Genomic DNA, 18,475 nt, shown 5'->3' on the forward strand with positions numbered 1-18,475 from the left:
GTTACTTATGCAAACACAGAAAAGGGCCGACTTTTGAATGTATGCCAGGCCTTTGTACCAGTAGGCTATCTGGGTGATGCTAGGTGTTTTAAATGTAAACCCTGTGTCAGCTGCTAGCTGATGGGAGAGTTGGAAAGCAACTCAGGCATAGTCACATATACTAGGATTAGGAACAGTTTGCAGGTTTGTTTTTGTAGTCTTTGAAGCTCTAAAGTCTGCCCGGCAAATTCTGTGCATGTCAGTGCAGATTATGTTGCAGTTTTCAATATGGCCCAAAACAATCCATCTTGTCACTTCGATCTCTTACTTAGATCTGTGAGAGGATTGCAGGACAAGGAGGATTTTGCAGAGCACTGAGAGTTGCACATTGACGGTCCTGATCACAGCATTCGTTTGGGGGCTGAATGAGAAGTTTAAGTCTTGACAGTTTGCTTCCTCTTAGTTCCTGGATGGCTTACCAAATGGTAAAGAGGTAGTGTGGTTTTGATTCCTATTTCCTCAGACAATGCTTTCTCATATCCAAGGTTGGATGTGGAGTGTCCTGGTGGTAATGGTGTTGTGGCCTTCAGAGTTGTTATTCAGGCATATGTAGCATTGTGATTAGTGTATGTGTTATTCACAGTGCCTAATCTCCCAAACTACCAACTCGCTATAGATCAAATAGTATCACGATCAACAGTAGCCTAGACTGCAAAAAGATCATTATGGGTAGAGACGAGCTCTTCTCTGATATTGGCCAGAGTGAATTTCTTCTCTCTAGCAGACTAAAAAATTTACAGGAGTTCGTGAAGAAATTGGTCATGTTCATTGGAATCATGCAATTAATTTGGAATTACTCTTTCCATCATTTTGTTAGTGTATGGTAAGTTCGAGAAAAGGCTTCAAATGGGCAACTTGTAATGGTTTGTGGTGTTTGAGTGCTTATTATATTAAATTGGATTGTTTCATTTGGAACAAGGCACAGCCCATTAAACAATTAATCAGGATTGTAATGTCCTACTTTTCAAGCATGATGCTCGTCTTAGATCAACCAGCATATTATATGCAGTCATTTTGAATGCTAGTTCAGCAATATCATCCTAAAAAGAGATAGGAAGTAAAACAGTCAGTCATAGCATTACCAGAGTTGTTACTTTAGCTACTATTTCATCCACAAAGGCAAAATGTACTCCATGCCATCCTGGATTGATTTAGTGGATTGGATGTCGCCAATTTATATGCAGACTATTATTATTATTATTATTATTGTTATTATTATTATTATTATTAATATTAATATTATTATTATTATTATTATTATTATTATTAATATTATTATTATTAATATTACATTCGTTTTGTAACGCGCACAGCTATCCAAAAAGGATTTCCTGGCGCCTAGCACACAAATTGCTAGAAAAGGAGCAGTCAAGGACCATTTGCTACTAAAAGAGCCACGTTTTAAGATTTCTTCAAAAGCTGAAAAAAGGAAGAGTCATTCTTCAAGGACACCGGAAGAGAATTCCAGATTTTGGGGCCAAGACAAGAAAAGGGACGGCCTCCCATTCTTGCAAGTTTAAATCTGGGAATCACGTAGTCTCCGTGGGCTGTAGAGCGCAGGGGACGAGAAGGAATGTAAGGATGGATGAGCTCTTGCAAATACGCTGGTGCCACACCTTGTTTGATTTTAAAGATGTAATACAGGGTTTTAAATTGAATTCTTTGATCAATTCGAAGCCAGTGAAGGTCACGTAAATACGGTGAGATAGATGCTTGTCTAGGAACTTGACAAAGAAGGCGTACTGCAGAGTTCTGAACTACCTGTAGCTTTCTCAGTATCGTTTGGCAGTTACCGAGATAGAGAACATTGCTGTAATCGAGGCGAGAGGTGATGAGTGCCTGGACTACTTTGCGTTGGGTTGAGGCCGGAAGCATCCAAATGATCTTACGAAGCCACCTCAAGATCGTGAAACTGATGGCAGCAACACTCGCCACCTGTTGTCTCATAGAGAGACTATCATCAATAATGATGCCCAGATTACGGACATGGTTGACAGGTAGGGGAAAAGAACCCATTTCCTGAGGCCAATGGTGAGGGCCCCATAGGTCCTTGTGCTTGCCCAGGATAAGGACCTCAGTCTTATCCCCATTTAACTTCAAAAAGTTAAGGCACATCCACTCTGTCACTTGCCGTAGGCCGCACTGAAGGGCAGATGTCGTAGCGTCTTTAGTGGTGGAAAGCGAGAAGACATTCTGCGTATCATCCACATACGAATATAGGGAAAGACCCGCCTCTTCCACAATCTCTGCCAGAGGTCTGACATAGATGTTGAAGAGCAGGGGGCTTAAAATGGATCCCTATGGGACTTCATATGCTGATACGCAGATCTTAGATGATACCTTAGCAGAAAAGACTTGAAAAGTGCGATCCTCAAGGAATGAAACAAACCAGGATAGGGCAGTGCCGTCCAGCCCAAGAGACCTAAGGGCGTTAAGCAAGATGTTATGCGACACAGTGTCGAATGCGGCACTCAAATCTAATAGAATAAGAGCCGCAGTTTCCCCTTGATCTAAATGCTGGCGTAGTTTCTCTGTAACCCCAAGCAGAGCAGTTTCAGTTGAACTATTAGACTATTAGTGGCACATCTTCAGTGTGCAAGGTTGATAAATCGCCTATGTGTTTCACAAAAAGGCACTTGTGACACTTTCTGTGACTTAAAAGAGGGGAGGTACACTGAAATGCAAACTGCACTTTAAGCACTGTAAAAGCAGTTGTTTAACACGTGCATGGACTGTTTGCTTAAAGGTTTTGGGAGGAGGAAGATAGGTGCAACAATTATCCATGTCTACACATATACACCCTAATCAATGTTCTTTTGTTTTCTTGTGGCAGACTAATTCCCATGTGGTACCAACCATTGATGATAAAAGAGCCGTCAAACCTTCAAAACGTATGTGAAAATAATATAACAAATTATTTTACTTTCAGCTATAAATGCCATTCTACATGGTTCTAACGGTGCCTTTTCACCTTTACATTTGTTTTCAGCAGCTCCAACTGTAGACAGAAGGTCAAAACCAAGTTTACCTCGCCTACAATCAATGAGTGTCAACAACTCCTCAGTGCAAGGTCAGAAACGTATCCATCAATTTCAAGAACGTGTGATTAGTTTCTGTTGTTGTCCGAGCAATGCTGTGAACACATATTAACAATGTATAATGCCCGTAGTTAGGTGCTATAGAATCTGACCATCAGGCTGTAATGAAAAATCCAGCCATGTACTTGACATTATGCATATTGGAAACAAGTTTTACAATTTTATTTGAAAAAAATTGAAAGTGCATGTAAGAAGATTGCAAGAACTGGTGGATAGATGCTTCAAAACTGGGAAAGTTTTAGGAATACATTTGTAGAATAAAAATGTTGCAGACTTGTAAGCCCTTTCACAAATCTGCAAAACTGCAATTTTATAATCTATATATTAATGTATAACAGGTTTGCAACAATATGGGTGTTCTTTCCTGTTACCAACAATATAAATAATATTAAAATGATATGACCAAGCCTAGTAGCTGATGATTAAATTCATGTAGACTTGACCATAGGAAATTTTGTGGAGTGTATGTTCACATCTATTAAAATTTAGACACAATGACAATCTATATATATAACATCGAAAAGTATGTCTGTTTGTCCTTTATGCATTACTACACCATTCATCTTTGGGAAGTTGTTGAGTACACTCCCGCAAAGGTTTCTAGCCAAAAAAAAAAAAGACATTGTTAAAAGTTGTTGAGTACACTCCTGCGAACGTTTCTGGCAAAATAAAAAGAAAAAAAGAAAACATTTGTTAAATATCACCCCCCGGTCCCCCAGGGCCCTCATAATCTTTCTAATACTGAACGTTGACAGTTTCCGGTGTGCCTCGCTTTTGCAATGACCATCAACAAAGCACATCACTTCCTCTGCTGAGAGAGCTTCACTGGCTCCCAGTGAAAAAGAGATCTTTTTTAAGATCTGCTGCCTTACCTTCAGGAATGGGTCCTCAATACCTGCAACACAAACTCTGTAAGCAGACTTCCTGTCGCAACTTAGGATCGAATGGCAAGGCTCCAATGACGATTCCACATATGAGGCGGACACGTTTAGGTGGCAAAGCCTTCTTTTATGTTGCCCCCAAGTATTGGAATTCCCTGCCAGAAGCTTTGCATAAGTCCACATCTTACCTTGTCTTCAGGAAATTATTGAAAGCCTTCTTGTTTTAATATTTCTCAATAAGCTCTGGTATCCGATCTTTCCTTCTTTCAGGTTTGTGTCTAGCTAGCGCTGAGATGCCCCTGGGGGAGTCATGCGCGTTATAAGAGACCCTTAACATAACATAACATAACATAACACAAGGACAATCGCTACAAGTGTGTGCACTAGATTTGGAGAATCCGTACTTCTCACTTGGACAACTGTATGTGGCCAGCTCACACGTCCGAAAACCTTCTAATTTATTTGTGTACGCACCAGACGGAAAAACAAAAAACACCGTGTATCCACAAGCACTCGAATAAATAAACTGAATTAAAACAACACTTTAAAATGTTTTCCATATTAAAATGAATAAGTTTCAATAAAAATTACACAATGTAAATTGAATATTATCATAACAAGTTTCCTTAAATTTCCTTTCTTCTGAGATCGCAGCAACACACGATGGGTAAGCTAGTTTATAATAAAACTTAGGATTGCAAAATGGATTTTTTAAAAATCTGCTTTAAATGCCAGTTTTAAGCAAATTAAAACTGTTTTCCAGTCTCATTTTGGATATATCTTATGCCATCTGGAAAAATCTTACTAGAGCTCAAATATTCACTTTGAGTTTTGCACAGATCATAGAACTTTGATAACTTGGGAGTGGTATAATTCCACTGTAAGAGGTAGGACCCTTTCTGTTTTCCAACCCAAGTAGTCGCCCCACAAAAAAGGAAGCGATTACAGCTGGAATATACCTGGTATCACCAAACGAAGGCACTTTCATGTATCTTGTAAGGCCTTGTTAGACCTGACATCCTTGGCGTGTTTATTCCCCCATCTTTTTGCCTCTGACTCATGTATTGTTGATGCTGTGCTGGATTTCGTTTTTGCTGGTTTAGATGCTTTGAACCCTCTGCCACTGCTGAACAGTGTCAGAGGGTAAGTGCTCCCTCTGTAATTTGTCATATTGATTAGGTATACCTGATTGGCATATTTGTATCACCATGGAGACCCTAGTAAAGTGCACTGTGTGTGCCAGGGCTGGTGATGACAGATGCTACTAGTGGGCCTGCAGCGCAGATTGCGCCACCCACATGAGTAGCTCTAAAATGGTGTCTCAGGCCTGCCAGCGCAGGGCCTGTGTGCAGTCAGTGGACTGCCATGTCCGCCTGGCCAGTGTCCCCACTGGCTGGGCTTTACCCTCCCCTGTCTGTGCACATCAGCCACCCCTATGGAAGGCTCCAGGTACCCCCCTGGGCAGGGTGCAATGTATGGATAGGGTAGAGCATGTACTAGTGCAGGTAACATGCTCTGGTGGAGAGCAGCAGCCACTCTGTGTGCTCACTGCTGTAGGGCTGTAAGGCTCCCTAGGGTAACATGGGGAGGCTGGTCCCATTGGAATCCCATCCTATCTCCCTATAGGAACAAGATGGAACATCAATGAAAGATATCCCTGAACTCAGAATTAAATGACACATCTTTTAGTGAAGGTTGTTTTTGGATCCTGGGGTTGAGAATAGCACTTTTAGAAAGTGGCTGTTCTTTTGTATAAACCTTTCTGTGTGCTTGGACCTGTGTGTGTGGAATGCCTGCGTGACAGGAGCTGCAGGGCCCCGGAGGGGGTTGGAGTCAGCCCAGGGGTGAAAGGCGACATCTGTTGCCTGGGGAAGGGGAGAGAGAAGCGCCTGATAGTGCTGGGCTGTGCCTGCCTGACCACCGTGCTGGCTAACTCCCCTGCCGGCCTGCTGTCACCTCTGGCCCTGAGGCTGTCAGGAAGAAGAACACCAGAAACATTCCAGAGCCAAGGATCCGGTTGCACAAAGGACTTCAAAGGCGTTCAGGGGTATAAGGGAAGGACCCCTTACTACAGAAGATTAGATTCTGAAATTCTACAATCAAGAAGGACCCTCTGCTGGAAGGAGGACGGCGAGAGAACTAAAGGAAGATTGCCTTGCTGTGTGCTCTAAGGGCTGACCTGTTCTGCTGTATCACTGGAAGCTGAGGAGTAGAAAGGGACTTTGCTGTGGGCTGTGTCCCTGCCTGCTTGAAACTGCTAAGACTTTGCTGTGGGCTGTGTCTACAACTTGAATCTCCAAGGGCCTGAGAAGAGCTGGCTCCCTGTCTGCAACCCAGGAACATAAAGGTTGCCCAAGGACCACAAGAACCTGCTGTGCCCTCCTGAAACGGCTGTGTGACGAAGAGATTGTGAAACCCTGTAGTTGTCTGCTGAGCGCACTGGCTACCCTCTAATCTGCTTGAGGGCGCCGCGCTGAATCAGCCTACTGTGTGGCCGAGGTCGCCGTGTATATCGACACGTGTGGGGCGAAGAGCTGAACTTGTGGGCCACCTGAGCGCAAGGAGCGCTGAAAAACAATTGCTGGCCGTATCACCGCCGCTGCCCGGGGCCAGAAAACCTCTGCGTGAAGCGCCATCCTGATCGGCGCTGAACCGGCAAAGAACAAAGCCGCCGCGCTCCCATTGGTGGAGGGAGCCGAGCCCCCTCACTAACGCCGCGACGGGATTGGCCCGTGCGGCGCAGCGTCATCAGCAGTGGGGGGCCGTGATTGGCCGGAGTCGCGGAGCGTCATTGTTTACTGCCCGGGAGCCGCACTGCCATTGGCTGACTCCCGGGTGCTGTTGGAGGCTCGCCTGGAGAGCCGCGACGCGATTGGCTGCTTGGGCGGAGGCGGCTGGGGAAGCCGAGGAATCAGCGCGATCACCGCCGGGCCCGGGAAGAAGTGACCTGACCTCGCCGAGGGATCTCCGCAAGTGCTCCAGCCCCTGGCCTGCCGTCTCTGCTCCCCGCTGCTCTCTGAAGGATCCAGAGCGGGCGGAGAGCGTCCTGAGACCGGCCGGGCGGGAGCAATACTGAGCCTTCCCCCGCGAGGTGCCCCTGGGGGACCCGCGTCACCGCGAGCACGGGGAAAGAAGTCCCCCCTCCCTCAGGATACCGGGTGAGACGCGCTTGAAGCGCTTGTGGTCCCTGAAGCCAGGGGACCATTGGGGCATAGTTGTTTTAACGCTGGTATTGTTTCTTTGCTCATTTGAAGAGCATTGTCAACCCAATAACACTGGCATATCTTTTAAACGCTGGCATTGTTTGGACTGCTCGTTTTTAGAGCGTAGCCATTATAAATCAGTGGCATTAGGTTTAATACCGATTTGAAGAGACTTGAGACATTTGTTTTTACATGACAACTTCCTGAAGCTACGTACCACCATTAAGATTAAGTGCATCATTTTAATAATGAAGTGATTATCATGCAACTGCTTGATTTACCTTGCTGAAACTAGATAAAGTTATATATTTTTATAAAAATATACTTACCTGTGTGGTCTCAGTTTGTGGTGGATTGGGGGTTATTGTTGTGTTGAGTGCAATTATTATACACATTGCCTTGGGGATAAGCCTGCCTGCTCGCGCCAAGCTACCTAGAGGGAGAGCGGAGGTTATCTACTGTGTGTATTCCTTCACCCTGACTAGAAGCAAGGGTCCCTACTTGGTCTAAGGTACTTACCTCTGCCAACTAGAGACCCCCAGTTCTAACATTGTTGGACAGCGGTGCGGATTTTGAACTAATAATTGCACTTGACCTGCAGTGATTTCTTGTACATCACTAGTCTAGTTTAGCAGCACAGGTTGCGCAAGATTTTTTCTTTTTGGTGAAACCTTTTTGTTGAAAAGGGCAGGAAGCGTCATGTCTTTGAAAGCGGCAAGCGTGAGAGTAGAATTGGAAGTGGAATTCGAAATTCAGGAGTTGTACAACTACAGAAAGGAGCTCCTGAAGCAATTCTGCAAAAAGCTTGGATGCCCAGTGAAGGGCAGCGCAAACAAGGTAGAGCTACAGAAAGCTCTGAGGGCCTGGTGGGAGGCCAAACATGTCTCAGAAGAAGCTACTGAAGTGTACGGCACACCGGAGAATGTTTTTTTGCTCAGTGATTTGACAGTGCGGTCAGCATCTAAGGCTGGCAGCAACCACTCCAGTAGGAATATTTCTCCAGAGGAAGTGGAGGAGAATCAAAGAGCTAGGGCCCATGAGATTGAGATTTTGAAACTCAGAGCGGACGCCGATGAGAAGAAACTGCGCCTGGAAATTGAGAGAGAGGCGCAGGAGAGAGCGGCGCAGGAGAGAAGGGATGCTCTCGCTTTGGAGGAGAAGAAGCTCGACTTAGCTCATGAGAGGGGCATGAAGGAATTGGCCATCAAATATAAAGAGAGGGTGTCCAGTTCTAATGGTGGCAGCGCACAACCAGTACAGGCGGGTAAGGTATACATACCAAAGGATCTGGTACAGAATTATCAGAGGGGTGAGGATATTTATGCGTGGTTCAGAGCGTATGAACTTGCCTTAAAGATGAATGAAGTGCCTGAGAGGAATTGGGGAGCGGGATTGTGGAAGCATTTTGAGGCCTCTGGGAGGGATGTTTTGGCACCCTTAGACGCAGAGGATGCTTTATCCTACTCCGCCATGAAGGAGGCTTTGTGCCTCAGGTATGGGCTCACTGCTGAACAGTACCTCCTGAAGTTTAGGAACTTCAAGAAGCTTGATTCAAGTACTTGGGTGGAGTGTGTGAGTATGTACACGCGTGCACTGGAAGGTTGGATGAAGGGCAGCAAGGTTACTGATTATGTGGGGTTGTGTCACTTGATTAGTAGGGAGCACTTAAGTAGTTTATGTGTCCTAGAGCTGCGCCAGCATCTTTTGGATAGCAAGTTAACTGATCCCAGTGAGCTTGCTAAAGAGGCGGACCGGTGGACTAGCACCAGGGTCCACAAGGGGGTGGTAAGTACCCCAGCCAAGGGTGGACAGGATCCCCAGCAGAAGAGTGGGGGGGACACGGGTAATCAAAAGGAGTCTTCTAAAGATCCCCAAACTGGTTCCCAGGAGAAGGTGTCTCAACCCCCCAAGTCTAAGAAGTCCTGGCCCCGGAAGGGCAAGCAGGACAACAGGCCCCCGCCTACCTGCTTTACATGTGGGGAGGTGGGGCACATTGCCCCCAAATGTCCAAAGAAACCTCCAGCACCCTCTGGTGCTCCAGCACCGGCGTTGGCCAGTGTAGCTTTGGGAGGGGTTTTGATTTCTAGTGGGGAGGAGGGGTTAGCAGTGATGACCCTTGTCTCTTTAGGAGACCAAGAGATGGCCCAGGAGGCCTTGCTGCCCTTAAACACTAAGAAATATGGGCAGAAGGTGACCATCAATGGAAAAGAGATAGAAGCTCTGAGAGACACCGGGGCCAGTGTGACATCTGTCAGGTGTCAATGGGTGTCTGAAGAGCAGATCATTCCCAATGTACTCCGTCCTGTGGTGGCAGCTGACAGTTCAGTGCGCTACTGCAAGTTGGCACGTGTTCCATTTGAGTGGGGAGGAGTCTCCGGTACATTGGAAGTTGTTGTAAGTGATGCCTTGCCTGTAGATTGTCTATTAGGTAATGATCTGGAGAGCTCTCCATGGAAAGATGTAGAGCACAGGACTCACTTGGAGATGTTGGGTTTGCCTGCGTGGATCTGTGTGTCCACCCGGGCCATGACAGCCAGAGAGGGCGGTCTAGCAGAGATGGAGCCTTGAACAAAGGCCCAGGAACCTGCCAAGAGAAGAAGGGGTAGAGGGCGCGGGAAACCGGCCCCCACTGTTCCCACGGTCCAGGAGGAGGCAGACCCAGAGGGGGATGCCCTGGAACCTACAGGGGAGCAGGTGGCCGAACTAGGGGAATTGCCTGAGCTGTCCCAGTGGCAGCAAGAAGGTGGTCCCTCCAGGGAGGAATTCTGCCAGGCTCAGAAGGAGTGCCCTTCTCTCGTTGGTGTGCGGCAGCAGGCTGCCGACCAGGCCGCAGGCCTGGGGTCCAAGGAGCATTTGATCTACTGGGAGGATGACTTACTTTATAGTGAGCCTAAGTTCGCTGAGCCCGGTGCAGCCCGAGTGCTGGTAGTGCCCGAGCGCTTCAGGAACTTCCTACTGGGTCTGGCTCATGACGTGCCTCTCGCAGGACATCTGGGGCAAGACAAGACCTATCACAGGCTTGTCACCCATTTCTACTGGCCCCAGATGAAGAAGCACGTCGCTGCCTTTTGTAAGTCTTGTCAGACTTGTCAGGCCAGTGGCAAGAGTGGAGGGAAGTGCGTGGCACCCCTCCAACCCTTTCCCGTGGTGAGCACCCCTTTTGAGCGGGTGGGCATTGACATCGTGGGGCCCCTGGATCCCAAGACAGCCCTAGGCAACAGGTTTATCCTGGTCTTGGTGGACCATGCCACTCGGTACCCGGAAGCCATCCCGCTCAGGACGGTCACAGCCCCGGTGGTGGGCCGTGCCCTGATGGGGATCTTTTCCCGGGTGGGATTTCCCAGGGAGGTGGTCTCAGACAGGGGGACAAACTTCATTTCTAGGTATATGAAGTCCCTGTGGGCGGAGTGTGGGGTGACCTACAAATTCACCACTCCTTACCACCCTCAAGGAAATGGTTTGGTTGAGAGATTCAACCGCACCTTGAAGGGCATGATCATGGGCCTGGAAGAGCCTATGAGGCGGAAATGGGATGTCTTGTTGCCATGCCTGTTGTTTGCCTACAGGGAGGTGCCTCAGAAATCCTTAGGGTTCAGTCCCTTTGAGTTGCTGTATGGCCACCCTGTCAGAGGGCCTCTTACTCTGGTGAAGGAGGGATGGGAGAAATCCCGTGGGAAAACCCCTCAGGATGTGTTCAGCTATGTGCTGGCCATTCGCAACCAGACCAAGCGCTTCAGGAAGCTCGCTCAAGAGAACCTGGAGGCTAGCCAGGAGGAAATGAAGAGGTGGTATGACCAGAACACCTCTCTAGTGGAGTTCCAACCTGGACAGAAAGTGTGGGTGATGGCGCCAGTGGAGCCCTGTGCGCTCCGTGACAAGTGGTCTGGGCCATACGAGGTGGTGGAGCGCAAGAGCGAGGTTACCTATTTGGTTAACCTGAAGACTCCCAGGCAACCCCTGAGAGTGCTACATGTGAACCGCCTCAAACCTCACTTTGAGAGGACTGAAGTGACTATGCTCATGGCTACAGATGCTGGAGGGGAGGAGGATAGCGATCCTCTCCCTGACCTCCTGGCAGTCAAGGAGCAGGATGGGTCAGTGGATGGTGTGATACTCTCACCCACCCTGACCCCAGAGCAGCAGCAGGACTGTCGCCAAGTCTTGGGTCAGTTCGCCCCCCTGTTCTCCCTGACCCCAGGTGTCACCAAGTGGTGCGTCCACGATGTGGACACCGGTGACAACCTGCCTGTGAAACAGAAGTTTTACAGAGTGGCTGACAAGGTCAGGGCTAGCATCAAAGAAGAGGTTTCTAAGATGTTAGCGCTAGGGGTATTTGAGCCCTCCAGCAGCCCCTGGGCTAGCCCAGTGGTCTTAGTGCCTAAGAAAGCTGCTACACCTGGTGGCCCCCCAGAACTCCGTTTCTGTGTGGACTACCGTGGGCTCAATGCGGTCACCAAGACTGACGCGCACCCCATCCCCAGAGCTGATGAGCTGGTGGATCGGTTGGGAGCTGCCCGGTACCTGAGCACTTTTGATTTGACTTCAGGTTACTGGCAGATTGCCTTAACTGAGGGGGCCAAGGAAAGATCAGCATTTTCAACACCCTAGGGGCACTTCCAGTTTCGTGTCATGCCCTTTGGGATGAAAAATGCCCCGGCCACATTCCAGAGATTGGTCAACCAGGTATTAGCAGGGCTGGAGGAATTCAGCGCAGCATACCTGGATGACATTGCTGTGTTCAGCTCCACTTGGGAGGAACACCTGCAACACCTCTGCGCAGTGTTTAAGGCTCTGCAGAAGGCAGGCCTCACTATCAAGGCCAGTAAGTGCCAGATAGGGCAGGGATCTGAGGTGTACTTGGGACACCAGGTGGGGAGCGGCCAGGTGGCGCCCCTACAGGCAAAGATTGATACCATTCTGGCTTGGGAACCCCCCAAGACCCAGACTGAGGTGAGAGCCTTTTTAGGTCTCACCGGGTATTACAGACGGTTTGTCAAAGGTTATGGCACCATTGTAGCCCCTTTGACAGAGCTGACATCTAGAAATCAGCCCAGAAAAGTGAATTGGACTGAGGCCTGTCAAACTGCTTTTGACACCCTCAAAACTGCCATGTGCACAGCACCGGTGCTTAAGGCACCTGACTTTTCAAGTGAGTTCATTGTGCAAACTGACGCTTCAGAGCAAGGCGTGGGAGCAGTACTCTCACAGGTCAATGATGAGGGGGGAGACCAACCAGTGGCTTTCATTAGTAGGAGGCTACTTCCCAGGGAACGGAGATGGAGTGCAATCGAAAGGGAAGCTTTCGCTGTGGTCTGGGCTCTGAAGAAGCTGAGGCCCTACCTGTTTGGGACTCACTTCCGTGTTCAGACCGACCACAGGCCCCTCAGATGGTTAATGCATATGAGGGGCGAGAATCCAAAACTGTTGAGGTGGTCCATTTCCCTACAGGGGATGGACTTCACGGTGGAGCACCGCCCTGGTACAGAACACGCCAATGCTGACGGTCTGACCAGATTCTTCCGCCTTAGTGATGAGGACTCCCAAGAGGTTGGGTAGTTCTCCCCACTTTCAGCTGGAGGGGACACGTGTTAGACCTGACATCCTTGGCGTGGTTATTCCCCCATCTTTTTGCCTCTGACTCATGTATTGTTGATGCTGTGCTGGATTTCGTTTTTGCTGGTTTAGATGCTTTGGACCCTCTGCCACTGCTGAACAGTGTCAGAGGGTAAGTGCTCCCTCTGTAAATTGTCATATTGATTAGGTATACCTGATTGGCATATTTGTATCACCATGGAGACCCTAGTAAAGTGCACTGTGTGTGCCAGGGCTGGTGATGACAGATGCTACTAGTGGGCCTGCAGCGCAGATTGCGCCACCCACATGAGTAGCTCTAAAATGGTGTCTCAGGCCTGCCAGCGCAGGGCCTGTGTGCAGTCAGTGGACTGCCATGTCCGCCTGGCCAGTGTCCCCACTGGCTGGGCTTAACCCTCCCCTGTCTGTGCACATCAGCCACCCCTATGGAAGGCTCCAGGTACCACCCTGGGCAGGGTGCAGTGTATGGATAGGGTAGAGCATGTACTAGTGCAGGTAACATGCTCTGGTGGAGAGCAGCAGCCACTCTGTGTGCTCACTGCTGTAGGGCTGTAAGGCTCCCTAGGGTAACATGGGAAGGCTGGTCCCATTGGAATCCCATCCTATCTCCCTATAGGAACAAGATGGAACATCAATGAAAGATATCCCTGAACTCAGAATTAAATGACACATCTTTTAGTGAAGGTTGTTTTTGGATCCTGGGGTTGAGAATAGCACTTTTAGAAAGTGGCTGTTCTTTTGTATAAACCTTTCTGTGTGCTTGGACCTGTGTGTGTGTGGAATGCCTGCGTGACAGGAGCTGCAGGGCCCCGGAGGGGGTTGGAGTCAGCCCAGGGGTGAAAGGCGACATCTGTTGCCTGGGGAAGGGGAGAGAGAAGCGCCTGATAGTGCTGGGCTGTGCCTGCCTGACCACCGTGCTGGCTAACTCCCCTGCTGGCCTGCTGTCACCTCTGGCCCTGAGGCTGTCAGGAAGAAGAACACCAGAAACATTCCAGAGCCAAGGATCCCCTTGCACAAAGGACTTCAAAGGCGTTCAGGGGTATAAGGGAAGGACCCCTTACTACAGAAGATTAGATTCTGAAATTCTACAATCAAGAAGGACCCTCTGCTGGAAGGAGGACGGCGAGAGAACTAAAGGAAGATTGCCTTGCTGTGTGCTCTAAGGGCTGACCTGTTCTGCTGTATCACTGGAAGCTGAGGAGGAGAAAGGGACTTTGCTGTGGGCTGTGTCCCTGCCTGCTTGAAACTGCTAAGACTTTGCTGTGGGCTGTGTCTACAACTTGAATCTCCAAGGGCCTGAGAAGAGCTGGCTCCCTGTCTGCAACCCAGGAACATAAAGGTTGCCCAAGGACCACAAGAACCTGCTGTGCCCTCCTGAAACAGCTGTGTGACGAAGAGATCGTGAAACCCTGTAGTTGTCGGCTGAGCGCACTGGCTACCCTCTAATCTGCTTGAGGGCGCCGCGCTGAATCAGCCTACTGTGTGGCCGAGGTCGCCGTGTATATCGACACGTGTGGGGCGAAGAGCTGAACTTGTGGGCCACCTGAGCGCAAGGAGCGCTGAAAAACAATTGCTGGCCGTATCACCGCCGCTGCCCGGGGCCAGAAAACCTCTGCGTGAAGCGCCATCCTGATCGGCGCTGAACCGGCGAAGAACAAAGCCGCCGCGCTCCCATTGGTGGAGGGAGCCGAGCCCCCTCACTAACGCCGCGACGGGATTGGCCCGTGCGGCGCAGCGTCATCAGCAGTGGGGGGCCGTGATTGGCCGGAGTCGCGGAGCGTCATTGTTTACTGCCCGGGAGCCGCACTGCCATTGGCTGACTCCCGGGTGCTGTTGGAGGCTCGCCTGGAGAGCCGCGACGCGATTGGCTGCTTGGGCGGAGGTGGCTGGGGAAGCCGAGGAATCAGCGCGATCACCGCCGGGCCCGGGAAGAAGTGACCTGACCTCGCCGAGGGATCTCCGCAAGTGCTCCAGCCCCTGGCCTGCCGTCTCTGCTCCCCGCTGCTCTCTGAAGGATCCAGAGCGGGCGGAGAGCGTCCTGAGACCGGCCGGGCGGGAGCAATACTGAGCCTTCCCCCGCGAGGTGCCCCTGGGGGACCCGCGTCACCGCGAGCACGGGGAAAGAAGTCCCCCCTCCCTCAGGATACCGGGTGAGACGCGCTTGAAGCGCTTGTGGTCCCTGAAGCCAGGGGACCATTGGGGCATAGTTGTTTTAACGCTGGTATTGTTTCTTTGCTCATTTAAAGAGCATTGTCAACCCAATAACACTGGCATATCTTTTAAACGCTGGCATTGTTTGGACTGCTCGTTTTTAGAGAGTAGCCATTATAAATCAGTGGCATTAGGTTTAATACCGATTTGAAGAGACTTGAGACATTTGTTTTTACATGACAACTTCCTGAAGCTACGTACCACCATTAAGATTAAGTGCATCATTTTAATAATGAAGTGATTATCATGCAACTGCTTGATTTACCTTGCTGAAACTAGATAAAGTTATATATTTTTATAAAAATATACTTACCTGTGTGGTCTCAGTTTGTGGTGGATTGGGGGTTATTGTTGTGTTGAGTGCAATTATTATACACATTGCCTTGGGGATAAGCCTGCCTGCTCGCGCCAAGCTACCTAGAGGGAGAGCGGAGGTTATCTACTGTGTGTATTCCTTCACCCTGACTAGAAGCAAGGGTCCCTACTTGGTCTAAGGTACTTACCTCTGCCAACTAGAGACCCCCAGTTCTAACATTGTTGGACAGCGGTGCGGATTTTGAACTAATAATTGCACTTGACCTGCAGTGATTTCTTGTACATCACTAGTCTAGTTTAGCAGCACAGGTTGCGCAAGATTTTTTCTTTTTGGTGAAACCTTTTTGTTGAAAAGGGCAGGAAGCGTCATGTCTTTGAAAGCGGCAAGCGTGAGAGTAGAATTGGAAGTGGAATTCGAAATTCAGGAGTTGTACAACTACAGAAAGGAGCTCCTGAAGCAATTCTGCAAAAAGCTTGGATGCTCAGTGAAGGGCAGCGCAAACAAGGTAGAGCTACAGAAAGCTCTGAGGGCCTGGTGGGAGGCCAAACATGTCTCAGAAGAAGCTACTGAAGTGGACGGCACACCGGAGAATGTTTTTTTGCTCAGTGATTTGCCAGTGCGGAAAGCATCTAAGGCTGGCAGCAACCACTCCAGTAGGAATATTTCTTCAGAGGAAGTGGAGGAGAATCAAAGAGCTAGGGCCCATGAGATTGAGATTTTGAAACTCAGAGCGGACGCCGATGAGAAGAAACTGCGCCTGGAAATTGAGAGAGAGGCGCAGGAGAGAGCGGCGCAGGAGAGAAGGGATGCTCTCACTTTGGAGGAGAAGAAGCTCGACTTGGCTCATGAGAGGGGCATGAAGGAATTGGCCATCAAATATAAAGAGAGGGTGTCCAGTTCTAATGGTGGCAGCGCACAACCAGTACAGGCGGGTAAGGTATACATACCAAAGGATCTGGTACAGAATTATCAGAGGGGTGAGGATATTTATGCGTGGTTCAGAGCGTATGAACTTGCCTTAAAGATGAATGAAGTGCCTGAGAGGAATTGGGGAGCGGGATTGTGGAAGCATTTTGAGGCCTCTGGGAGGGATGTTTTGGCACCCTTAGACGCAGAGGATGCTTTATCCTACTCCGCCATGAAGGAGGCTTTGTGCCTCAGGTATGGGCTCACTGCTGAACAGTACCGCCTGAAGTTTAGGAACTTCAAGAAGCTTGATTCAAGTACTTGGGTGGAGTGTGTGAGTATGTACACGCGTGCACTGGAAGGTTGGATGAAGGGCAGCAAGGTTACTGATTATGTGGGGTTGTGTCACTTGATTAGTAGGGAGCACTTAAGTAGTTTATGTGTCCCAGAGCTGCGCCAGCATCTTTTGGATAGCAAGTTAACTGATCCCAGTGAGCTTGCTAAAGAGGCGGACCGGTGGACTAGCACCAGGGTCCACAAGGGGGTGGTAAGTACCCCAGCCAAGGGTGGACAGGGTCCCCAGCAGAAGAGTGGGGGGGACACGGGTAATCAAAAGGAGTCTTCTAAAGGGCCCCAAACTGGTTCCCAGGAGAAGGTGTCTCAACCCCCCAAGTCTAAGAAGTCCTGGCCCCGGAAGGGCAAGCAGGACAACAGGCCCCCGCCTACCTGCTTTACATGTGGGGAGGTGGGGCACATTGCCCCCAAATGTCCAAAGAAACCTCCAGCACCCTCTGGTGCTCCAGCACCGGCGTTGGCCAGTGTAGCTTTGGGAGGGGATTTGATTTCTAGTGGGGAGGAGGGGTTAGCAGTGATGACCCTTGTCTCTTTAGGAGACCAAGAGATGGCCCAGGAGGCCTTGCTGCCCTTAAACACTAAGAAATATGGGCAGAAGGTGACCATCAATGGAAAAGAGATAGAAGCTCTGAGAGACACCGGGGCCAGTGTGACATCTGTCAGGTGTCAATGGGTGTCTGAAGAGCAGATCATTCCCAATGTACTCCGTCCTGTGGTGGCAGCTGACAGTTCAGTGCGCTACTGCAAGTTGGCACGTGTTCCATTTGAGTGGGGAGGAGTCTCCGGTACATTGGAAGTTGTTGTAAGTGATGCCTTGCCTGTAGATTGTCTATTAGGTAATGATCTGGAGAGCTCTCCATGGAAAGATGTAGAGCACAGGACTCACTTGGAGATGTTGGGTTTGCCTGCGTGGATCTGTGTGTCCACCCGGGCCATGACAGCCAGAGAGGGCGGTCTAGCAGAGCTGGAGCCTGGAACAAAGGCCCAGGAACCTGCCAAGAGAAGAAGGGGTAGAGGGCGCGGGAAACCGGCCCCCACTGTTCCCACGGTCCAGGAGGAGGCAGACCCAGAGGGGGATGCCCTGGAACCTACAGGGGAGCAGGTGGCCGAACTAGGGGAATTGCCTGAGCTGTCCCAGTGGCAGCAAGAAGGTGGTCCCTCCAGGGAGGAATTCTGCCAGGCTCAGAAGGAGTGCCCTTCTCTCGTTGGTGTGCGGCAGCAGGCTGCCGACCAGGCCGCAGGCCTGGGGTCCAAGGAGCATTTGATCTACTGGGAGGATGACTTACTTTATAGTGAGCCTAAGTTCGCTGAGCCCGGTGCAGCCCGAGTGCTGGTAGTGCCCGAGCGCTTCAGGAACTTCCTACTGGGTCTGGCTCATGACGTGCCTCTCGCAGGACATCTGGGTCAAGACAAGACCTATCACAGGCTTGTCACCCATTTCTACTGGCCCCAGATGAAGAAGCACGTCGCTGCCTTTTGTAAGTCTTGTCAGACTTGTCAGGCCAGTGGCAAGAGTGGAGGGAAGTGCGTGGCACATCTCCAACCCTTTCCCGTGGTGAGCACCCCTTTTGAGCGGGTGGGCATTGACATCGTGGGGCCCCTGGATCCCAAGACAGCCCTAGGCAACAGGTTTATCCTGGTCTTGGTGGACCATGCCACTCGGTACCCGGAAGCCATCCCGCTCAGGACGGTCACAGCCCCGGTGGTGGGCCGTGCCCTGATGGGGATCTTTTCCCGGGTGGGATTTCCCAGGGAGGTGGTCTCAGACAGGGGGACAAACTTCATTTCTAGGTATATGAAGTCCCTGTGGGCGGAGTGTGGGGTGACATACAAATTCACCACTCCTTACCACCCTCAAGGAAATGGTTTGGTTGA

The 18,475-nt window shown here is 49.9% G+C and overlaps 1 protein-coding gene across 8 annotated transcripts in view; it reads left to right on the forward strand.

Moving 5' to 3' along the window:
* The window catches only part of LCP2 (lymphocyte cytosolic protein 2), a 622,000-nt gene that overhangs the window by 365,252 nt on the left and 238,273 nt on the right, over positions 1-18,475 (forward strand). For 7 of the 8 annotated variants that reach the window (XM_086951712.1, XM_086951709.1, XM_086951714.1 and 4 more), the window contains 2 exons: positions 2,873-2,930; positions 3,029-3,109. In XM_086951712.1, coding sequence (XP_086807838.1) covers positions 2,873-2,930; positions 3,029-3,109 — 139 coding nt within the window. The remainder of the gene's footprint in view (positions 1-2,872; positions 2,931-3,028; positions 3,110-18,475) is intronic. The other variant, XM_086951711.1, reaches the window with a different exon arrangement.

Source organism: Lissotriton vulgaris, unplaced genomic scaffold, assembly GCF_964263255.1.
Source record: "Lissotriton vulgaris unplaced genomic scaffold, aLisVul1.2 SCAFFOLD_1103, whole genome shotgun sequence".
Taxonomy (NCBI): Eukaryota; Metazoa; Chordata; class Amphibia; order Caudata; family Salamandridae; genus Lissotriton; species Lissotriton vulgaris.